The sequence below is a fragment of the Hemitrygon akajei genome, chromosome 8 (assembly GCF_048418815.1).
Source record: "Hemitrygon akajei chromosome 8, sHemAka1.3, whole genome shotgun sequence".
NCBI lineage: Eukaryota > Metazoa > Chordata > Chondrichthyes > Myliobatiformes > Dasyatidae > Hemitrygon > Hemitrygon akajei.
The window spans coordinates 152342614-152368020 of record NC_133131.1 but is presented as its reverse complement, the minus strand read 5'-3'; the positions used below and the strand labels follow the sequence as shown (position 1 = coordinate 152368020).

Below are 25407 nucleotides of genomic sequence, written 5' to 3'. Positions count from 1 at the left end.
TAGTACCCAAGAGTCTCATTCACCAATGCTCCTTTTGGATTTTAAGGCCATGGCCTTCAGATCTCATCCAGCCATGGTCCAATGTAAACCAAAAAGCTGAATTCCAGAAGCAAGGAAAATGACTGTTCTTGATATCAAGGCACCACTTGATAGAATGTGGCATCGAGAACCCCCAGTGAGCATCAGGTGGAAAGCAGAGAGATAGATACAGCTTGAGGATTTTATTTAGTTTATTTAGAGATGCTGAATAGGCTCTTACGGCCTTCAAGCCACGCTATCCCAGCAGCCCTGATTCAACACTAGCCTAATCATAGGGTAATTTACAATAATCAGTTTGTCTACTAATCGGTGCATCTTTGGACTGCTGGAGAAAACCTACAGGATTAAAATCAGAGCTGGGAATAATCTAGAGGACTGGGAAGTTACAGAATCCAACAGTGAGATGCTATTTAAAAAAATAATAATTTGAGAGAGAATTTTCATGTAATCATACAGACAATTAGTTGATGTGCATTTGAAAATCAGAAGGAGATAGCAAAGATAGGTGTGGGACACCTAGAATGAGGCTAGTGAATAACAAGAAATAAAGAAATGCTAAATCAAATTGCATCATTGTTCACTGCCAATATCCTAAGGTAATAAATGAGTTAATTTCAAATAACAGGGAGGAGCTTGAAAAATATTGTTACGTGCTAGCAGCAATAGACTACAGACACAGATTTTTAATGTTAAACAGCTATATTTTCAATTTAATAGTCAATTAAAACAATTACTCTCCTAACCAAAAATTAACAGTGCATTGCATCTTAGCTCACAAACTGTGGAGGTCTAGAAACAGTTCTTCCCAAGTCTTACTCAACCCAAAATATTGACAATTTAAACAGAGTCCTAGGATGACAATCCAGAAGGTTCTGAAAACCCACGGGAACAGGTACAGGTGTCTGTGAGGAAGGGTTCATAAATCCATATAACAATGACAAGATGACAGTCACAGAAGATTCCAGAAGTCGATGCAGGGATAACAAGGTGACTCCCAAGTTCCAAAATTCACGTAGGGATATCACAAGGTGGCATATTCCTTAACACAAGTGGTCGCCACGTAGCCACCCGAATCCATGTATAGGTTAACAAAATGTGTTTGCCACAGAATACTCCCGAAATCCAAGTATGGATCCTACAAAGTGACAGGCACGTATCCGATATGCGCTGTGTGCCGCAAATTATCACAATCATCTGACACGGAGAAATATTGGGACCGCCCACTGCTGTAGTGAACTCTTCAACTCACTCAACTCAGTTCACCCCCTCGTAGCTCACGGTTCGTTGAATCCGTTTAACTGATGAAATTTTCCAGAATCCTCTTGAATCGAATAGAAAGAACCTCTATGCATTTGTTATAATGACGTCATCCACGCGCCTAAATGATACTTGCGGTTAATTTAAAAAAACATTGACATGTAACAATATCAATCACAAGGTATAAAGGATTATATAAACTCTAGGTTAAAAACGGCCAAATTGCTGGGACCCAGTGGCCTGTATCCAAGTGTTTTAAAGGAAGTGGTTTGTAGGAGTAGTAGATCAAGAGAATGTAAGAGGTCAGATTTTGGGTGCAGCTCCTGTGAAATCTGAAGCAAAAAAAAAGGTGTATTGGTTGAAATTTTTCAAAACTTGTAAATTAAAGGAGAGTATCAGAAGATTGGGGAAAAAGATTCATGTAAATACCTTTTTCGAAAAGGAAGATGGAAGGCTGGACCAAGATTTAGATTGGTTAGATTTAATGTATTGTTGGCAAGGTGCTAGCTCAAATAATAAAGTATGAAATAACGAATCATTTAAGGAAACAGAATGCAGTCAAATTTAGTAAGCATGATTATGGGAAAGGCAACTCGATCAACATTTGCTTGAATTATTTTATGGATGTGACAGAAGAGCATGTATATACAGTAGAGTACTAGATTTCCAAAAGACATTTGAGGTGTCAGTTAGGAAACTGGTACACAAATTGGAGTCCAGGGCATTGGAGGAAGAACATTAGCATGGATTGAAAACTAGCTGTCACATAGAAAAGAATTGGAATAAATGGTCCTTTACATGCTGAAGGGAAGTATGTAGTGGAGAACCACAGGGTTGGTTCTTGATCCTCACTTGATTGCATTTTACATTAATGACCTAGTGGAAGGGATAGAATGAAAAGTTAGCTGATGTGGAAGAGGTGGAATGGCATGTTATGATGAGGACATTGTAATACTACAAAGGGATATTGAGTGATTGGGTGAAAAACTTCACTTGCCAGGTTAATGTACAGAAGTGCAAGGTTCTTCACTTAGTGAGAGATCAAAAGGGTGGATATTACCTGAAAAAGAGACTGCAAATAGAATCTAGAGTGCAATTAGAAATCTGCCGATGCTGGATATTCGAGCAACACACACAAAATACTGGAGGAACTCAGAAGGCCAGACAGCATCTATGGAGGGGGGGGGGGGGAAAGTACAGTCGACGTTTTGGGCTGAAACCCTTCAGCCAGGACCCTTCCAGTTTACTCTTCTCCATATGTGCTGCCTGGCCTGCTGAGTTCCTCCAGCATTTTGTGTGTGTTGCTAGGATCAAGTGCCTGAGATGCAAAGTTAGCAGACAGGTTCAACAAGAGGTCCAGAGGGCAAATAGAATATTGGCCTTTTTGCAGAGAGGCTGGAATTCAGGAATAAGGTTTTGTTAACAGTTGTACAGAATGTTTGTAAGGCATAGCCTGGAATGATGTGCACAAATGCGTACCTGTTACCTGTAAAAGAATAGTAGTATTGGAGAGAGTCCCTTGGGGGGTGGGGAGGGGTTGCGGATGGAATTGAAGAGAAAGATAGATTGTTCTCCTAAAATGGAATTAGGAAGGCAGTGATGGTAGTTATCAAATTAAGAATGGTTGTGCTTAAGGAAGCTCTGTCAAGAAGGAGGATGTTTGTCAGAAATAGGTTCGGATTGGAACAGTTTAGAGGGATGACAAGAGCTTGAATGAAATGGCATGCACCATCTAAGACTTAAGATGAGAATGGCAAAGACTGGAGAAATAATTTACAGTAATTATCAGGCAGGGGTTCCCAGCTTAAGCCCCATTGAAGTCAGTAAGCTGTTTACTTACCCCTTGTTCATCGAGGAGAGTAGGAAGAGAACTTCAACAAACAAAAGAAAATACAGTAAATACTCAAAAGGTCAGTCAGGCACGGGGAATTCATGAAGTTTACCAATCTGATACATTAATTTGATTTATATTTTTATAGATGTTGCCTGACCAGCTGAGTATTTCCAGCATTTCCTGTCTTTTATATTTTTATTGAGATCAAAGTACAAATTTGAAAGTAAATTTATTATCAGTGCACCTATATGTTACCACTTGGTACCTTCTGATTAATTTTCTTGCAGGCATTTACAGGGAAAATACCATACTTTTTATGGTAAACTGGATGTAAAGTCTGAAACAACCAATGTGCAAGTAAAGGTGCATTGCAAATGAAATAATACTCAAAATAGAATAGTAAAGAGTCTAGCTTTTTTGCTGAAACTCTTTAAGGAAGTAGTTTCTAATTGAGGAAAGGAAGTTGAGGTTATGCTTTCATTTATGAATGATTGCAGACATTTTAGCAGAATGCAGTAAGACTCAGGAGCTTATTATAATTCAGCTGCATCCAGAGTTTGTTAGATGATGCCTATGATCAAGTTTACATTCTTTGGACTCCACAAAACATGATCTGCCTCATAATGGTTAAGATGGGAGACAGTAGCAGATGTTGCTGATGACAAGTCTGCCATTGATGGAATGGAGTGTTATAACAGATGTCAGTCTCTAGGTTTGTGCATAAATTGGAGACTTGGCTTGAAAGTGGGTGAAAGAATGCAAGTGATGTTGACCACAGGAGATTTAAAGTTGATGACATTGAAAGTAATAGCTACAGATCCTTTAGGCCATAATGTCCATGCCAGTATTGATAGTAATCCGAACTAAGATGATCTGATAGTTATCCCTCTATTCCCAGCCTATTTGTGTGTCTGCTTCAATGACTCTTAAAAGTTGATATTGTATCTGCTTCTATCATCTTCCCTGGCAGTGCATTTCAGATACCTACCAACAGCAAACACTTGCCTCACAAATCTGATTGCTCAGGATTTCCACCATTTGCATTGTGTCTTACATTAAGGACAGCTTCTACTCACTGTTCCAAGACTGCTGTATGGTTCTCTAACTCGATGAGATGAATGCTTGACCTCACAGTGACAATAATATTCTAGTTCCTTGTAGAGCACATTTTCAGCCAGATGAATACCCCATTTACTACCGTAGATCTACAGCAATATGATATTGAAATAGGGCTGTATCTATTCAGGCATTTGTATTAATTCAATATCTTTAAGCTTTGCTCATTCAAGTACCTGTCCAGATGCCTCCAAAGTTACCTCTGGCAGCTCATTCAAGATACCATCTTCTCTTGTATGAAAATATCTGCCCCAGACCCTCTTTAAACCACCTCCCTCTCACCTTAAACCAATGCCTTCTAGATTTGGACTCTACTGCGCTGTGGGGGGGGGGGGGGGGGGGGAGACTATAATTTTTTTTTGTAAAGTAAGGTGAATTGTCAAAGTTGCCCATCAATAACCTTTGCTTCAGGGAAACAATCCCAGCCTATAGTTGCTCCTTTTAATTAAAGCCCTCCAGTCCCAGCAACTTTCTTGTGAATCTGTTCTGCATCCTCTTCAGTTTAATGACACCTCCCTATGGTATTAGAGATTCAGCATTCTGGGCCAATGAGCCTGTGCTCATTGCACCCATGTGAATAATTAACCTACCTACTAGCCTGTATGCCTTTTGGAATGTGGGAAGAAACTAGAGCAGGTGGAGAAAACCTGCATGGTCACAGGGAGAACATAGAGGCAGTGGTAGGAATCAAACCCTGATCAGTGATCGATGATGCTGTAAGGTGGTTGCTCTAATCACTATGCTACTGTACTGGGGTGTCTAGGGAGGGGTAACACCTCTGGTGGGGGGGGGGGCCTGCCGTGCCCTTTTTCAGGGCAGCTCGTCCACCTTTGGGCCCCACCTGGCACTCAGCTCTCACCCGTGGCTCCAAGTAGCTGTAACACGCGCAGCAGCCACACCCCGGTAAACCGGCTCGGCAGACGGGCCAAACCAGGTGAGGGTAGCCGATGGTCTTCGGCCCTCGGTGAGATAGGGGATCTGTCTATCCCAGCGTGTGAAGTCTGGCCATGGCAGATTGAGCGGAAGAGACCAATTAATGGTCCAACGGTCAAGAAGGCAGGCCAGCAGGTGTTAGTGGAGCGCTAAGAGCATGACAAGGCACTTAGACGTCCTGGTCATCCACTGTAAGAGGTGGTGATCTCTTTAAACTCACCCAGCAGAAGGCAAAGGCAAAACACTGCTGTAACTTGCCATGAACATGATTTCCTAATATGTCAGAGCGGCATGGAGGGAAATTGTCCGCCAACTGGAAATTCCAGGTACCACCTGATGACGGCTGTATCACCTACAAAACTGACTATTTACTTCAATGCTCCTCATGATTTTATTTATCTCTCTAAGCTCACCCCTCAGCCACCTATGCTCTAGGAAGTGCCTCCTTGTAACTGGAGCCCTTTAGTTCCAGTAACATCTTTGTGAATCTTGTCTGTACCTTTTGCAGCCTAACAGCATCTTTCCTCTGCTTTTTTTTAGTACGGTTTTAAATATGGGTAAGCACAGTGGTGCAGCTGATTTTGGCCTCTGAAGTCTGGTGATCTAGGTTTAGTTCTGAACTCAAATGCTATCTTTGTGGAGTTTGCCCCTTCTCCCTGTAGCCTTGTGCTTCAGTTTCCCAAACACAAGACAATCTGCAGATGCTGAAGATCCAAAGCAACACAAAAAATGCTGGGAGGAACTCGGCAGACCAGGCAGCATCTATGGAAAAGAGTAAACAGTCTTAAGTTTCAGGCCAAGACCCTTCTTGGGACTGGAAAGGAAGGGGAGAAGTCAGAGTAAGAAGGTGAGAGGGGGAAGGGAGGAAGTAGTAAAAGGTGGAGGTGATGGGTGAAACTGGGAGAGGGGGAGGGGGTGAAGTAAAGAGCTGGAAAGTTGGTCAAAGAGATAAAGGACTGGGGGAGGGAGAATCTGATTTTTTTAAAAGACCATGGAAGAAAGGGAAGGTGGAGGAACACTAGAAGGAGGTGATGGGCAAGTTATGAGATTAGGTGAGAGGGAAACAGGAATTGGGAAGGGGGAGGGGGAATTACCACAAGTTTGAGAAGTCAATGTTCATGCCATCAGGTTGGAGGCTACCCAGGTAGAATACAAGGTACTGCTCCCCCCGCCTGAGTGTGGCCTAATTGCAGCAGTAGAGGAGGCCATGGACTGGCGTGTCAGAATGGGAAGTGGAATTGAAGTGAGTGGCTACAGGGAGATCCCGCCTTTTCTGGTGGACAGAGCATAGGTGCTTGGTGAAGCGGAACAAGTGCTACACCTCCCTCACTACCATTCGGGGATCCAAACTGTCCTTCCAGGTGTGGTGACACTTCAACTGCGAGTCTGTTGGGGTCATCTACTGTATCCGGTGTGGCCTTCTGTATTTCAGTGAGACCTGACGTATATTGGGAGACAGATTTGCCGAGTATCTATGCTCTACCCCATAAAAAGCAGGATCTCTCTGTAGCCATCCATTTAGCTTCCACTTTCCATTCCTGCATGTCAGTCCATTGCCTCCTCTTCTGCCATGATGAGGCCACACCTAGGCTGGAGGCGCAACACCTTGTATTCCATCTGAGTAACCTCCAAACTGATGGCATCCCCCCCAATTCCTGTTCCCTCTCTCAATCTATCTCCTTGCCTGCCTGTCAGCTCCCTCTGGTGCTGCTCCCTTTCTTCTATGCTCTCCTCTCCTATCAGATTCCCCCTCTTCCAGCTCTTTATCTCTTTCATCATCAACTTCTCAGCTCTTTACTTCACCTCTCCCCCCACCTCCTTTCTCTAACTACTTCCCTTTCTTTCCAATGCTGGAGAAGGGTCTTACCTTGAAAAGTTGACTGTTTACTGTTTCCATAGATGCTGCCTAGCCTGCTGAGTTCCTTCAGCACTTTGTACGTTGTGTTGCTTCTGTTTCCTCCCACACGCAGTCAAACGAGGTTACTGTAACCAGTCACTGTTGTAGGTTGATACTTGGGGAAGCTTGGGTAGTGTTGAAGGACGTGGCAAACTTTTTCTCTTACAGGGAAATGTGAGGCTTTGGGGTTGATGGAATTACTTTGAGAACCAATGAAGACTCAATGACCCTAATAGTCTTTATCATGGGAAAATGTGAGGTAAAAATTCAAATTTGAAAAATTATGGAGCAAGAGAGACTTTCCGAAGGTTGATCTAGTTAGTGTGTGGAGCTCAGATGTTTGATGACAAGACTGTTCATGATGGCAACTGCAATATATGCAGAGTGGAATTGGAGGTCCTAGGTTCTAGATACTTGAGATTAGTGAAAGTTGTGTGTGGTCATTATATAAAGCTTGTATGAGATTCAGTAGGCATTGGAATTATGGATAATTTTGTGTAACCAGCTAAACTCACTGATATTTTTAGAACATTTCAAAGCTGGGGAGTGTTGATACAAATTAATAAAATAAGTCACGGCTCTTGTTGTGGATGGCTGTCTACATGCAATAAGCCAGAAGGATTTTGTTCTGATGTCATGTATACAACTACTTGTGCACACGGAGCTTAAGGAACTTGGGTAGGCAGCGTCTGTGGAAAGGAATAGAGTCAAAGTTTTAGGCTGGGACCCTTCATTAGGTCCTGCTGTGCTGAGTTCTTCTCGTATTTTGTGTGTTACTTTGAACTTTGAGATGCTGGAAATCCAAAGTAAATATATTATTAAAGTACATGTGTCACCGTACACAACCCTAAGATTCATTTCCTTTTGTGCGTACTCAATTAGTTTAATAACCGGTTTAAGATGGCGTTTGTAAAGCTCAGTGACTGCTTGCTGGTGGCAAAGGAACAACTAAATACTTCATTAATCACACTTTCCTGCTAAGCGATCACTGCAAACAATAGACTAACTTCCCTGTTGGAGTTCAGATTTTGAACCACTTGTACGACTTGGCATTTCTGCAGTGGGAGCTGAAGTCTCAAAAGTGCAGGATGGTTGAGGCGTGGTGAGTACGGGCTGAATCAAGGCAGCGGGGACCGGGCCGGTGTGCAGGGAATGTGCCAGTATTTGGCTTGTGCAGCCTTGGAGGTGATGCGAGGAGAGCAGAGGCAATACAGAGACATGGCAGTGGGGTCCGGACCCGCGCCTGAGAGTGAGGAAAGACCCGAGGTTTGATCGATTTAAGGGCTGAGCCGAATTGGAAAAGTTGAGCATGGGCCAAATTGAAGTAGAGGGCCAGCAGCCCAAGTGCGTATTGAAGCAACAAAGTCCTGGTCCAAGAGCTACAGTAAGTCTGGGCAATTTAAATACCAGACCAGATTGAAAAAGGCAGGTTGTCGAGACTATCTCAATTCACTGCTCCGTGAGCTTTACTCGACTCTGCACTGAACTTCAGCTTGTTGCTCCATGAGGTTTACTCATCTCTGCACCAGACTGTGCCTGCGGCTGGCAACTATCACAGTGTGTTCTCACTTTTGTGAACTTCAGTTCTGAATGCTATTTGCTTACTTTTATTGTTTGCATGTATTTTATTTATTTTTTTCTCTTTGCAAGTTGGCTGACAGTTTTTTTTTGTTTTAATGAGTTCTATTTGGTTTTTTTGTTATGTAGCTGCCTGTAAGATGACGAATCTCAAGGTTGTATAAAATATACATACGTTGATAATAAATATACTTTGACTTTGAGAACCACAATAGTCAATGAAAGACCACACCAGCTGGTGGTTCTTGCCATGTTCTCAGGCACTGTAATAACTGAAGCCTGCTTGAAGCAAGTGGGTACCTCACTGCCGAGCCAAGAGGCTAACTATCTCTGAAGACTTCAGCTAGTTGATCAGCACCGATCTTAATATTTGGCCAGGTAACCCTTCTGAGCTGGATGCTTTTCGTGTGTTCAGCCTCTGAGATTGAAATCACAAGGTCATCAGGGGCTGTGGGAGTTTGTGATGGTTCCTCCGTGTTTTGACAGTCAAAGCAAGCAGAGGCATTGATCTCATCTGGAAGTGAAGCCCTGCTGTTACCTATGTCACATGATTTTACTTTATAAGAGGTGATAGCATTCAAGCCCTGCCACAGCTGTTGAACATTATTCATTGATTCAAGTTTAGTCCGGAATTGCCACTTCACCCGTGCATCTGCAGATCCTCTTGTGTTTATGATCAGATACCTGCACCGCTTGGTTTCAGATTCATTTAAAAAGACTTTTTGGGATAGATTTGTTTTCTCCATCTTGAATGTGATATTGTATCATTGTGTGTAACATTGGCTGCATTTGCATTTTGAGTGACAAGCTCATTCAGATCAGAGAAATTTAGTTTCTGATTATTGTATTCAATAGATGAGTTAGTGAGTAATTCTTCACTGATGTTGCTTCTCCATCGCAATAGAGCACGAAAAAGAAGAACACAACCAAGCAAGCTATGGGCCGATATTTGGGTTACATTGTTTCTCGCATGAAGGAGCGGGTGAGTAATTGTTTCTAGTGAGGATTCTGTGGTGTAAAACCCATGTTTAACGAGTTGAATATGATTTTGTTCTACAGCTGTTTTCTATTGATCACAATCAAATTATAAGTTGCATTAAAAATTGTATTATAAGAATATTAGTAAGTGGCATTCCACATTGACATTATTTCAATAATGTAGAGAAGTGTGAGAGACCTAAAGGCTATATACGCCAGAGTTTTGAAAGAGGTTACTAAAGAGTTATTGGATGCATTGGTTATCATCTTCTAAAGTTCTATCAATTTTGCAATTTTTTCTGTGTATTGGAAGGTAACAAATGAATGAGCTGGCACATGAAATTTTGGGTATTGTATGGCATGGGATTGAGAATTGATTAACAGGTAAAGCAAAGGGTGGGAATAAACATTTTTTTCTGAAGCTCTTTCGTGGAATACCACAGGAATTGGGGTTTGGAATCCAGTTGATCGCCATTTATATCAGTGATTTGATTTGAGCGTCTTGTTTTTCAAGTTTGATGAATGACATAAAACCATGTGGGATTGTATGTAGGGAAACTTTGGGGTATTGACAATCTGAGTAAGTGAAACGTGGATTATAATGTAGCAAACTGGTTATTAATTTTGAACAAAAACAGATTATTTTTGCATGATAGCAAGTTGTGAAATGTTATTTATAAGATTCTGGCTGCCTTTGAATGGATATAATATTAGGAAAATGGTATGTACGGTGTTAATATTTTTAAACTGAGAGAATGGTAAACCCCTGGGATTCTGTACCCTGGAGTGTTGTAACTTACTGAGTTCATTCAAAGCTAAGGTTTTGACAGATTTGTGGGAACAAGGAAAAGGTGGTGATAGTACGTGAAAGTGGAACTGGATTGAAAGTTCAACCATGATCTGCTAAATGGCAGAGTCGGCTCAAAGGCCTGAAGGTGCCATTTGGCTTGATTATGTTCCTAATCACAAAAAATAGTGGTTAGATTAGGGTAAAGGCCATATAACTAAAAAGAAACTTAATTGTCTTGTTCCCAAGCAACCAGCAGTACTTTGAATAAGAATATAAGGCCATAAAACATTAGAGCAGAATTAGGCCATCGAGTCTGCTCTGCTATTCCATCATTGCTGATTTATTATCCCTTTCCACCGCATTCTTCTGCCTTCTCCCTGTAACCTTTGATGCTCTGACTAATTAAGAACCTATCAACCTTCACTTGAAATGTACCCAATGATTTGGCCTCCACAGCTGTGTGTGTCATTGAATTCCACAGATTCACTATCCTCTATCTAAAGAAATTCCTTTTCATCTGGTCTAAAAGGACATCCCTCTGTTCTGAGGCTGTGCCCTATGGTTCTAGACTTCCCCACTTGAGGAAACATTTTCTCCATTTCCACTTTATCTAGGCCTTTCAATATTAGATATGTCTCAATGGGAATTCCCACTCATTCTGCTAAACCAACTACCGGGCCATGAGGAAATGATATGATTTGGCAATCTGAAGCTAAATGAGTCAGCTGCAGGTTTCCTCATTCCCTGTCACGCACACTTTTGAACTTGAACGCACATGAGGTGATTACCCACGCAAGGTCATCAGTCGCCTAAACGCAGTGATACCCTAGTGCCAGCAATCACTGGTTGGCCTTGGGTAACCGGCCGCCTTGCGCGGCCAGCGAGAAGTGCCATTGCTACTGGCCTGGAGCGTGGTCAGATGGGCGCCGCCTCTAAACCTGTTTAGCACACCGAATGTTGGTGGGGAACCCGGTACTAAAATATTCGCAGACGACCTAATTCGGGCTCAGGGTTTCATAAGTAGCAGAGTAGCTACCTCGCTGCGATCTACTGAAAGTCATCCCTCAAGCCAAGCTTTTGTCGGCCGATAGATCCTACCTACCTACAAGGGTGGGGGGCGAGTGTGCGCCCTGTTGCACTCCTTGCTCGGTCGGTCACTCTCTCCGGACTGCCACAGCCCCGGTACAGGGACCTCCAGCCCTTTTCTAGTCCTCTCACTGTTGTGTTGCAATGATTTTATATGTTCATACGAGGAAAATATGTGCTGTGTACTTAATATTAAATTCGTTACATAAACTCTTTTAGAAATGAAATTGAGTGTATTAGCCGCTTATAGTTGACTTACCACCTATATTCCAATCGTGATTAACACCACCACCACCTCTCCCCCCCCCCCCCCAGCGGTGCAAAAAAGATTGGAGACCCCTGTTCTAAATTTCAGCAAGAACAGGAGAAAGGGTCATCAAATGCTTTTCATGTGTTAACCCTTTCATTCCCAGAATTATTCTTGTGAACCTTCTCTGGTACCTGTCCAATGTCACCACATCTTGGAGTACTGTGAGCTCCTCATGCAAGTGCAGTCTGTCCAAGCCGCAGCATTATATCATTGCTTTTATATTCTAGTCCTGTGGAATTGAATGCTAACATTGAATTTGCCTTCCACACCACCAACTCAAATCTGCAAATTAACCTTTAGGGAATCCTGCACAAGAACTTCCAAGTTGCTTTGCACCTCCTGATTTTTGAATTTTCTCCCCATTTATAAAATAGTCTCTGCCTTTATTCCTGCTATCAAAGTGTATGACCATACATTTCCCTACATTATATTCTATCTGCCACTCCTTTGCCCATTCTCCTGATCTGTCTTTAAGTCTGCAGACTCCCTGCTTCCTCAGCACTACTTGCCCCTCCATATATCTTTGTATCGGCCACAAAGCTGTCAATTCCGTCATCCAAATCATTGACATCTAATGTGAAAAGAAATGGTCTCAAGACCGACCCCTGCGCAACACCACTAGTCACCAGCAGCATCATTTATGCTCACTCTGCCTCTTCCCAGTCAGCAAAACTTCATTCCATGCTAGTATCTTTCCTGTAATGTTATGGGTTCTTGTCAAACAGATTGTATGAAGTGGCTGTATTTGAGAATGTATAACTGGGGAGCTCTGCAAGTTAGGCAACATCAATGGAAATAAATCAGTCATTAGTCACATAAGAATACTAGAAATATTCTTAATTCCAGCTTCCTCACATTGTTATTTTAAAATGATTCACTGATTTTTCAAATGTTTGACTTTCACCTTTTACTTTAATTTTAATGTGGTAGAGTATAATCAGTTTGATATGGAAAGCTTTTGGGGACATGATATAACAAGTTCTTAATTGGACAGGAATTGATTATTTCATATAAATTTAATACTAGTCTCTGTTTTGTAGTCAGTGACAAAGTCATCATGCTACTTGCTGATCAAGAGAAATCTGACCACGTGTCTTGGTGTCAAATAGGCCAAAAGACTTCTTTCAGGCTTCAGATTGGAAAGTGATAAACGTGCAGTATAATCTTTGTAGTATTTTGTTCCCTAGACTGATCAGAGGTGAAAGAAATATCAATATTTAAGTAATCATTTTAAAAATTAAATTGAAGTGGTAGCACATCATCCCCAAAGCAATTCTTTTAAATGTATAATTTAGAACTAAATCTCAACAGGCAAGATTTATTTCCTTTATCTAAATGATAGTTCATATAGTACTGTCTTAGGCATGTATGATTTTTTTTAAATCCTATAAAGCGAAGATGCTTTCAAAAATGAAGTTTCTAATTATCTAAAAAAAATTACTATAAAGAACAGCAAACTGCAAAGAGTTCTCCAGGCCTTCAATAGACAAACTACTTCTCATTTGAGCCAAAAATTTCAAATTTTGACTTGTCAGTTCAGATTACTTGCTACCATTGTTCAACACCCCAGTACTTGTGTTTTTGTGCATAGGCAATCTCTTGGCTTTGTTTCCACTTTTGAAGAATTACTTTTCGCAGCCACTCTTCCCTGATGACCACTTCTGACAAGACTTATGCAAAGTCCAGAGGGGTATACAGTACTTGGGTTCCAGTGGTTTTTGTGCGTTTAGAGCAGAGAGCAATGGAAATCAGAGGTCCATTCTGATTTGGAAAGGACATCAGTTTGATGCAGGATGACCACTTTGTGTCTTGTTGCTATGGTCAGTTTTGCCATGGAGTAAGGATTGATAATTTGAGGTTAAACTCAATCTGCTGCACTTTCACCTTTTAGTTTTGTTGTCCTTCATGTTTGATTCCTTCTACATCAGTTATCAGTTCAGTTCATTCAGCCCATTGTCATTGATCATTAGCACCTGTTTGTTATCTTTGTTTAATCATGCACTGGGCTCTATGCCTACAAAGTAATTAAGTTTTAATGTCATATAGATCAAATAGTTAATTTTTTTGGAAAATGAATGTTTGGAATTCTAAAATTTGCTCTTTTCTACTGACACACTAATACAAAAGGAAAAAAAAACACAGCTGAAGCAAAAATTATGTATATTTAAAAAAAATCAGGGTGCCAAAGACTTTTGCACAATACTGTATATTTTTTTAAAAAGTTAGTTCCTGTTGAACTATTAATCTTGCAAGTCCTTCCCAGCTTATGAATGCCTAACATCTGTACAGCCTGAACCTACGGCTGAGCATTTGGGAGCAACTGGACCTAGTGGTTTGGCTGCTGCAATTGCCTTCTGCCACATGGGATCTTGGTTCGTGGCTGCATTTCCGACTTGCGAACTATTAAACAGTTTATGGGAGCTGGATATTCTGTAACCTGATGGGGTGGGGTGGGGTGTTGCGTGGAGGGGCAACATATGTATGTGTGAGTGTGTGTGTGTGTCTGTTGTTGTTGAGAAAACTATGGATAGCAGAGATCAGTCAATTTTCGGTAGTGATGATAAAATGTGCTGGCAGTGTCTTTACTGCTGCAGATACCAGGTCACTGTTTTAGTAATAGTGAATCTCTAATGAAGTTCAAAGCTGCTGGCTCTCCTTATAGATTATCTATATGACATTAACATTGGCTGCAGTTATAACTTGATTACCCAAGCTAGACATGCAGGAGGTACTAAAGTTATAAGGCAGTATATGATACTGACAGAGTTGAAGCCTGGGTGGAGAATAAAATTTCCAATTTGATTGGATCCAGAGCTAGAACCATTGGCTTTTCAGTACTTGTATTTTAGGTGATCACCTTAACATCACTTTTGCAATATGGTTAATTATGTGAATATTGCACTTGTTCTGTGATCAAGCGATTTATGAAGCTAACTTGCAGGTGCAGAAAGTGGTGTAGAAGATGAATTGTATGTTGGCCTTTATTACAAAATGTTTAATGAGGAAGTAACAATGTCTTGCTACAATTATATGGGACCTTAGTGAGATCAGAACCTGGAGTATTGTTACTGTTTTGGTCTCCTTGCCTGAAAAAAAGGATATGCGTGATTTGGAAGGAATATGAAGATTCTTTAGATTGGTTCCTTGGTTAATAGATTTATAGTGTCAGCAAGTGTATTAGGCCTTTATTTTCCACATTTTAGAAGGATCAAAGAAGATCTTGCAGGGACATGGGGAGGTCATTTTTCCAGGCTGAGTTTAGATCCAGGGGTCACAGACTCAGGAAAAAGTGGTCACAATTTATGACTGAAGTAACAAATCTCTTCACGGAAAGGATGGTGAATCTGAGATTCTGTACCCTGGAGGGTTGTGGCTACTGTTACCGAGTTCATTCCAGATCAAGATTGACAGATTGCAGGAAAATGGAACTAGGGCTTAAAGGGCTTAAGGTGCCAGCTGGCTTGCTTCTGTACGTTTATACTCTTGTGTTGAGATCACAAAGAGTAGCCGACAGATTAAAGGCTATTTAAGTGAAAGAACCTTGTGTGGCTTGTTGCCAAGCAGCCAACAACCATACTTTGAATGCTTCAAATATCCAAGTTCCTATTAATAGATCAGTTTCACATTTTTTCTCAATGTTTGGATTTTACTTTTTAATTTTGGTACAGTATAAACAGGTTTATATGGAAAGGTGGAAGGTTTTTAGGGCAAATATCTTGTTGCTCTGGCATTCCTAATGTAAAAGTTGCAGAAATGGAATTCTCAATAGTTCTGTTTCTTCAAGACCCAAGTGAAAGGTAGGAACTTAATTTTCTTTCACTTGTGTTTGATGTTGGCTGGTGTTTTTGCAGTTGGTGGCAGAGATTACACTTGGTGATTAGGAGTAAATTGTCCTCGCATTTTTAGGGGTAAAAGACGGTTAATTCAAGATTCCTGATTGTTTAACAAGATTCCTGATAGTACACAAGTGCAAAGGAGAATGAAATGATTTACTCCATGTCCAATGTAATACAAAAAAAAATTAGGATGAAGAATGCAATAATCAAAACACAAAATATAAATACCCATGATAACTTTGGTATTTTGTACATTGGTGATGAGTGTTGACAGGAGAGATTACAGACAGCTTTTCCTATTTGTCCATGCCAGCCAAGGTACTTCCCTGAGCAGTATCCAATTTGCCTGCTATTGGCCTACACCTTCCTAAACCTTTCCTATCCAAGACCTGTTCAAATGTCTTTTAAGAGTTGTAATGGTACCCATCTCTAAATGTCATCTTTTGGCAGCTCATTCCATTTTCCCGCTTTCCTCCGTGTGGGGAAAAACTGCTACTCAGATCCCTTTTTAGTCTTAACCCTCTCACTTTAAACCTGTGCTTTCTAGATTTAGACACTCCTTTCCCCTGCAAAAATTATTTTGACCAGCCAACTTATCAATACTCCAGATTTTATACAGCTCTGAGCTGTATAGCCATCAGCTTGTTGTGCTCAAGGGGAAAGAAGTCCCAGAGCATGCATTCTCTTTTAACTCAAGCCATCATTATGAAATTTCTCTGCATCCTCTGGTGTAATTAATATCTTCCTATAGTATGGTGACAGAGGTGTACTTGGTATTCCAGGGGTTAGCTCACCAATGTCTTGTACATCTGTAACATCACTTTCCAACTCCTGTGCCCTGTCCAGTGATGGCAGACATGTCATATGCCTTCTTCATCACCTTGTCTACCTATGTTGCCACTTCCAAGGAACTATATACTTCCCTTAAGTTTCTATGTTCTGCAGTATTCCCGAGGCTCGATCATAAGACATAGGAGCAGATTTAGGCCATTTGGCTCGTCAAGTCTGCTCCACCATTCCATCATGGCTGATTTACTATATCTCTCAGCTCTTATTAATCAAGAACCTATCAATCTCCACTTTAATTATACTCAATGACTTGACCTCCACGGCCACCTGTGGTGATGCGTTCCATTAATTCGCCACCCTGTCACTAAAGAAATTCCTCCTTATCTCTATTCTTAAGGGATGTCCTCCTATTCTGAGGCTGTGCCCTATGGTTCTAGACTTCCCCCTCTACAGGAAGCATTCTCACCACATTCACTCAATCTAGGTCTTCCAGTATTTAATAGATTTTAATGAAATTCCACACCCCCCCCCCCCCCACCCTTCATTCTCCAGTGAGCAGTGAGTACAGGCCAGAGCCACCAAACACTCAGTGTTAACTCTTACATTCCTAGGATTATTCTTGTGACCCTCTCCGACGCCAGCAAATCTTCTCTTGGATAAGAGGCTCAAAGCTGCTCACAATACTCCAAATGAGGTCTGACCAACACCTTATAAAGCTCCAACTTTACAACTTTTATATTCTAGTCCTCTTAAAGTGAATACTAACTTTGCAGTTATACTTAGCACTAACTTAACCTTTGGAGAATCCTGCACAGGGGCTCTCAAGTCCCTTTGCACATCTGAATTTTTTCCCCATTTAGAAAATGGTCTACACCTTTTTCTTCTACTAAAGTACATAACCATACATGTCTCTACACCGTTTTCCATCTGCAACTTTGTCCATTCTCCCAGTCTAAGTCCTTCAGCAGACTTCCTGCTTCCTCAACACCACCTGCCCCACCAGCGATCTTCATATTAACTACAAACTTGGTGACAAAACCATCAATTCTGTCATACAAATCATTGACGTGCAAGCTAAAAAGAGGTAGTCCCAACACCAACCCATATAGAACACCTCCAGTCACTGGCAGCCAACCAGAAAAGACCTTTTTACTCCCACTGTTTGTCTCCTGCCAGTCAGACAATCTTCTCTCCATCTAGTTTCTTTCCTGTAATACCACGGGCTCTGTTAAGCAACCTCATGAGAGGCACCTTTCAAGAACTTCTGAAAATCCAAATAAACAACATCCGCAGACTCTCCTTTGTATATTCTGCTTGTTATTTCTTCAAAGAATTCCAACAAATTTGTAAGGCTATATTTGCCCTTTGTGAAACCATGCTGACTTTGGCCTACTTTATTATGTGTCTCTAAGTACCCTAAAAACTTATCCTTAAAAATGTACTGTAGCATCTTCCCAATCACTGGTGTCAGGTCAACCAGCCTTTAATTTCCTTTCTTCTGCCTCTCTCCCATTAAAGTGGAGTGACACTTGCAATTTCCCGGTCCTCCAAAACAATTCCAGAATAGTGATTCTTGAAAGATCACCACTAATGCCTCCATAATCTCCACTTCCCTGGAAGTCCCTGATCCCTGGTCAGAAGTTTATTTACCTTTAGACCTTTCAGCTTCCAATGCACCTTCTTAGTAAGAGCAACTACATTCACTTTTGTCCCCTGATGTTCTCTCATTTCTGGTGTGCAGCTAGTGTCATCCACAGCGAAGCCTAATACAAAATATTTAGGTTGTGTGCCATTTCTGTGTCTCCCATTGCCACCTCTCCAACTTAATTTTCCAGTGGCCCAATATCTGTTCTCTCATATGTGTATGTATCTGAAAAAATCTTTTGGTGTCCTTTTTGTTTATTATTGTCAAGAAACCTTGACAATAAAGCTTGCCTTCCTATCTATCATACTAGATCTCCTATTAGGGAATGAGTCAGGGCAGGTGCCGGAAGTTTGTGTAGGGGAACACTTTGCATCTAGTGATTATAATGCCATTAGTTTCAAGGTACTTATGGAAAAGGATAGGTCTGGACCTTGGGTTGAGATTCTAAATTGGAGAAAGGCCATTTTTGATGGTATCTGAAAGGATTTGTCAGAAGTTGATAAGGGTAGGTTTTTTTCTGGCAAAGGTGTACTTAGTTAAGTGGGAGGCCTTCAAAAGTGAAATTTTAAGAGTAGAGTTTTATGTTACTGTCAGAATAAAAGGCAAGGGTTAATGGGTTTATGGAACCTTCTCTTTTTGAGAGATATTAATGCCCTGGTTGAGAAAAATTAGGTGTATAATAGGTATGAGCAGGAACAAATGAGGTACTTGAGTGTAAGAAATGCAAGAGAATACTTAAGGATATCCAGAGGGCTAAAAGAAGACATGAGGTTACTCTAATAAACAAAGTGAAGGGGAATTCTAAGGGTATCTACAGATACATTAACAGTAAAAGGATAATAGACTAAATTGGTTCTCTGGTAGGTCAGAGTGGTAATCTATGTGTGGAGCTGAAAGAGAGAGGGAGATTGTACATGGATATTTTTGCATCTGTATTTACTCGGCAGATGAACACAGTCTATAGATGTGAGGAAATGCTGCAGCGAGGTAATGGACCCAGGAGAAGTGTTTGCTGTCTTGAAACAAATTTAGGGTGGATAAATCCCCAGAACCTGACGAGGTACTCCTTCGACCTGTGGGAGGCAAGTGCAGAAATTGCAGGGATCCCAACAGAGATATTTAAAGCATCTTTAGCCACAGGTGAGGTACCAGAGGATTGGAGGATAGCTAATGTTTCTTTTTCTTTAAGAAAAGCTGTAAGAATAAGCCAGGAAATTATAGGCTGAGCCTGACATCAGTAGTAGGAAAGTTATTGGGTATTCCAAGATGCTGGATAGACACACACAGACACAGTCCCTTGCCCTCGCCCTCCCCCTCCCGCACACCACTCGTTCCAAGTCCATCTGCTTGATGCAGGCCATCAGTATCTACAGCTGGACACTGCATCTGTATAGTCACCAGGAACATTGGAAATGCTTATGGTTTCTTGACAATTACAAATTCTGACTGTGTTTCAAGAATAGTGAATCTCCTACGAGGTTACTGGTCAGAGATCAATGTTCAAAACTGCTGGTTTCACTTGTTGCAAGTAAACTAGATAGGGTTTACTGTGATTGTAATGGAAACCTTATTTCCCAGGCCATGCATGCAGAAGATAGCAGTTATAATGCTGTGTATTGTATTGAAGATTGAACAGAGAATGGAATTAGTGGTTTGGTTCCCAAAATGAAACCATCTTTTTATTGTTCATTTCAGTTTATAGGTGAACTCAGTAGCATGTGGTTAGTCACATGAATGTTGCATTTGTGTGGTGACTGAGAAAGGAGGTGAAAAACATTTACACATATCATAAACAAAAATGAGTAGGAACCAATCTTCTTAAGCTGCAGCCAGAAGAGCATTGGATTCTTATAGTCATTGCAGTCCATCTCTCCGAATCTAATTCTAATCAAACTAACAAGCAATAGATTCTGAAGGTGCTTTTCTGTTACCAAAAATATTATCAGAGTTTTAGAAATTAGACTAAAAATATTGAGACTGTCTCATTAACTGGAATTTTGTTTGTGGAACAAATCATTATGCTTTGAGGATGACTGTTAGATATCATTATGTTGGCATATGGCAACTAATCAATTGCAGAAATGTCATTGTGCTTAATGATTAGGGTTCATCTGGTAGAGCATGGTATTCTTGTTTGTGGATTGCCTGAGCATTGCATTAAAGGGACGTTTGAATAATCATTATTTTGTCTGAGCTGTGATTGTAGGATTGCTTGGTATTTATCATTAAGGGGGAATCCTGGGTCTTGTATCATGAAAGCCTTATTGTTTTATTTAAAAATAAGCATAGTCACCTTTTTTGTAACTTGCTTTTACAATCAATATGGTTACTTAGATGTTAAGATTAGTAAATTGTTCAATGAAACTTGCATAAAGTTTTTTTTTCTGAAAATCATTCTTTGGATTCAAAGTTCTTGTTTCAGGAATTGATAACCTCTGAATTGCAATGAAACTTTGAACGCTCAACAATTCAAAAATCAGGGAAAATTCAGGAATCACAATCTCCCTGGGTGGAGCAGTAGCAAATTAAATTTAAATCAGATAAATATGACTTAATGCACTTTGAGAGGTCAAATTCTGGTAACACATAAAATAAATGCTGGAGACCTAAGAAGCATTGATGTGACCTTGGGGTACAAGTTCGTATCTCCCTGGTAGTAATGGTGCATGTAATAGGGTGGTGAAAAATGCATTTGGTACGGATGCTTGCCTTTATATAGGCTGAGATATTGTGTTGGGACATCATGTTCCCACTGTACAAAACATTGCTTAGATTGTGCTCAGCATTGTGTACCATGCTAGTCACTACACTACAGGAAGGATGTGGTAGCAACGAGTGCAGAACAGATTCAAATGGATGTTGTCTAGAATGGAGTGCTGAAATTCTAAGGAGATTGAATAGATTGTCAGAATATAGGTGAGAGGTTATAAAACATAGCTTCTAGAGGTGTATAAAATCATGAAGATTGCAGATGTGATATAGTCAAAGTCATTTCCCTAGGAGCAGAAGTATCTCTGACTAGAGGGCAGATTCAGATTCAGTTTATTGTCATTTAGAAACCACAAATGCAGTGCAGTTAAAAAATGAGACAACGTTCCTCCAGAATGATATCAACAAAGCACATGACAAAACAGGCTACACCAGAAAATCCACATAACGTTTGGCAATCCCCAATCCAGAGTCCGGAGAGGCTGCTGCGTATTAATATCGCGCTACCATCTTAGCGCATTCCCCGGAAAGGAGCTCCAAATTCACCAGACAAAACAAGACCAAAAACTAAAGCTACAAGACCTGCACAAAACCACATAGTCACAACATACAGTTACAACAGTGCAAACAATAGCATAATTGATTAAAAAAAACAGACCATGGGCACAGTAAAAATAGTCCAAAGATGTTAAAAGACTATAAGTTCAAAAGAAACCACCACACAGTTTCCACAAGTCCCCAGGGAAGTCTGACAGACTCGCCATCCCAGGCGGCAGAAGGGAATACCCCCGCTATGGACTTCCACGGCGCTGCCCGACTCAGCTTCGCAGACGCAGCACACAATGAAAGCTCCGTCGAACCCAGCCTCGCAGACACAGCACACAGTGAAAGCGACCTGACCGCAGCGGACTCTGAGTCCGTCGAACCTCCGAGCCGCCGACCATCCCCTCCGGCACAGCTTCTCCGAGCACCATCCTCTGCCGAGCGTATTAAGGCGCCCCCACCAACGGCCATCAGCAACACGACCCCAAGGACTGGGGGCCTGTTCTTGAAAGGGGGGAAATTTAAAGGAGATCTGTGGAGCCAGTTTTTCCACACCTGGAAGTGAATACCTGAAGTGAGTTGCCAGAGGTCCTGTGAAGGCAGATATATTTACAACTTTTAAAAGACATTTGGATTGGTATTTGGTGTTGGGGGCAAAAAGCATAGAAATAAATAGCATTAGCATAAATAAGCATCTCAATCAGCACGGACATGGTGGAGAGAAAGGGCCCATTTCTGGTCTGGAGATATAATTGTTGAAATTCGCAAGAATATTTGTAGAATTACTGCAGGTAGCTCAATTTGCTAGAATATATTAATATTAGAAGTCCTGTTTAGTGTATTTGATTAAGGTCATACCTTGGTTGCTATATTGTGTACTTCACAATGTCACTTCTCCAGATCATGTGATGTAGGGTTTCTAAATTCACAGTGAAGTCTATGATGCTTTTATGGAATTAGATTCCATGCCAGTGTTTGCTTTCAGTAAAAAAAAAAAATTGCACCTAGTACTGAAGTCACACAGGTCTGCAATTTTTCTTTTAAGAGGTGAAAAGTAGCATACCATATAGAACTGCTGGCATCCTATTCCTAATATTTCAACATGGTTCTCATTTGTGAAGATCAAAATTGGTTTTTGCTAATCTTGTATTCACTGTAAATAAAAATGGCAATTTGTATTATGTAGAGCATAAATTGGCACTTAGAGTATATTGTACATTTCCAGTGGCTGAATAGTAAATTTTCTGTGCTTCGGAACTTGAAGGGCTGTGTTTTGAGTTGTTTTTATCTTGTTATTTTTGCAGGCTACAGAACTGGGTAAAAAGGGAAAGGAAAATAAGCATCCAATGTACAGAAGATTGGTACACACACCTATAGACGTTGCCAGCATACAGGAGGTGGGTAGAAAATGATTAGTTGAAAGCATTGTATCTTTGGAAGTTCTTCACTTGAATAATAGAGCTAGGAATCAAAGGCTTCGTTAGCATGGAGAGATTACAGAAATTGGGTTTGTATTTAAGTGGAGAAGATTGAAGGGAAATTTGGTATTACAAATTATAACGGTTTTGATAAATGGAGAAAAACTGATTCCAGTGGCAGAGCTCGAAGTTCAGACCACAGATTTGTCTTGATTGTCAAAAAAAAACCATAGGAACAGAATTAGGTCATTTAGCCCATCAGGCCCACTCCACTATTCAATGATGGCCGATCCTTTTCCCCCCTTCCTCAGCCCCATTCCTCGGTTTTCTCCCCGTAACCTTTGATGCCATCTGGACAACACAAACACCTACGTCAGAATACTGATAATAGACTATAACTCGGCATTTAAAACCATCATTCCCACAATCCTGATTGAGAAGTTGCAGAACCTGGGCCTCTGTACCTCCCTCTGTAATTGGATCCTTGACTTCCTAAGTGGAAGACCACAGTCTGTGCGAATTGGTGATAACATATCCTCCTCGCTGAAGATCAACACTGACGCATCTTGGGTGTGTGCTTTGCCCACTGCTCTACTCTCTATATACATATGACTGTGTGGCTAGGCGTAGCTCAAATACCATCTATAAATTTGCTGACGGTACTACCATTGTTGGTAGAATCTCAGGTGGTGACAAGAGGACATACAGGAGTGAGATATGCCAACTGGTGGAGTGGTGCCACAGCAACAACCTGGCACTCAACGTCAGTAAGACGAAAGAACTGATTGTGGACCTCAGGAAGGGTAAGACAAAGGAACACATACCAATCCTCATAGAGGGATCAGAAGCGGAGAGAGCGAGCAGCTTCAAGTTCCTGGGTGTCAGGATCTCTGAGGATCTAACCTGGTCCCAACATATCAATGTAGTTGTAAAGAAGCCAAGAAAACAGCGATACTTTATTAGGAGTTTGAAGAGATTTGGTGTATCACCAAATACACTCAAAAACTTATATTGTTGTACCATGGAGAGCGTTCTGACAGGCTGCATTACTCTCTGGTCTGGAGTGGCTACTGCACAGGACTGGAAGAAGCTGCAGAAGGTTGTAAATCTAGTCAGCTCCATCTTGAGCACTTCCCTACAAAGTACCCAGGACATCTTTAGGGAGCGGTGTCGCAGAAATGGCAGCGTCCATTATTAAGGACCTCTTGCAGCCAGGGCATGCCCTTTTCTCACTGTTACCATCAGGTAAGAGGTACAGAAGCCTGAAGGCACACATTTAGCGATTTAGGAACAGCTTCTTCCCCTCTACCATCTGATTCCTAAATGGACATTGAATCCTTGGACACTACCTCACTTATTTTTAATATACAGTATTTATTTTTGTGTATTTTAAAAATCTATTCAATATATGTAATTGATTTACTTGTTTATTTTTTTTCTCGGCTTAATTATTTATTACATTGGATTGCTTCTGCTAAATTAACAAATTTCACGTCACGTGCTGTTGATAGTAAACCTGATTCTGATTCTTCCATAGTGAAGGCTGATGCAAAATACTCATTTGTACCATCTGCCACCTCCTTGTCCCCCGTTATTTTCTCGAGCCTCATTTTCCAGTGGTCCTATATCCACTCTTATCTCTTATTTTCTATATACTTGAAAAGGCTTGTTCTATCCACCTTGATGTTGTTTGCTAGCTTGCTTTCATATTTCACCTTTTCCCTCCTAATGATTCTTTTTAGTTGCTCTCTATAGATTTTTAAAAGCTTCCCAATCCTTCATCTTCCAGCTAATTTTTGCTTTGTTGTATGCCCTCTTCAGCTTTTACATTAGCTTTGATGTCCCTTGTCAACCGCAATTGTACTATTTTTACCATTTGAATATTTCTTCATTTTTGGAATACATCTATCCTGCATCTTGCTCATTTTCCCCAGAAACTTAAGCCGTTGCTGCTCTCCTGTCATCCTTGTCAGTATCTCCTTCCAATTTACACTAGCTAACTCCTCTCTCATACCACTGTAATTTCCTTTACTCCGCTGAAATACTGTTATGTCAGACTTTACTTTTTTCCCTATCAAATTTCAAGTTAAGCTCAATAATATTGTGCACTCTGCCTCCTAAGGGTTTCTTTACCTTAAGCTCCTGAATCGCCTCTAGTTCATTATATAACACCAAATTCAGTATTGCTGATTCCCCAGTATGCTCACAACAAATTGCTCTAAAAAACCATCTTGTAGGCATTAAACAAACTTGTTCTCTTGAGATTCATTACCAACCTGATTTTCCCAATTGACCTGCATGTTGAATTCTCCCATGACTATCATAATATGAAATGTATATTTGACATGCCTTTTCTATTTCCTGTTGAAATCTCTGGTGCACATCCCAGCTACTGTTGGGAGGCCTATATATAACAGCCATCAGGGTCCTTTTACCCTTGCACTTTCTTAACTCAACACACAAGGATTCAACATCTTCTGATCCAATGCCACATCTTTCTATTGATTTGATGCCATTCTTTACCAGCAGAGCCATGCTACCCCTCTGCCTACTTTCCAATCCCTCCGATACAATGTGTAACCTTGGACATTCAGCTCCCAACTACAACCATCCTTCAGCCACAATGCATTGATGACTACAACATCATAC

The 25407-nt window shown here is 40.9% G+C and overlaps 1 protein-coding gene across 4 annotated transcripts in view; it reads left to right on the top strand.

Annotated features, from left to right (window-relative positions):
* zmynd11 (zinc finger, MYND-type containing 11) overlaps positions 1-25407 on the top strand; it is a 176820-nt gene that overhangs the window by 91188 nt on the left and 60225 nt on the right. For 3 of the 4 annotated variants that reach the window (XM_073054856.1, XM_073054855.1, XM_073054858.1), the window contains 2 exons: positions 9559-9636; positions 22645-22737. In XM_073054856.1, the coding sequence (XP_072910957.1) occupies positions 9559-9636; positions 22645-22737 (171 nt within the window). The remainder of the gene's footprint in view (positions 1-9558; positions 9637-22644; positions 22738-25407) is intronic. The other variant, XM_073054857.1, reaches the window with a different exon arrangement.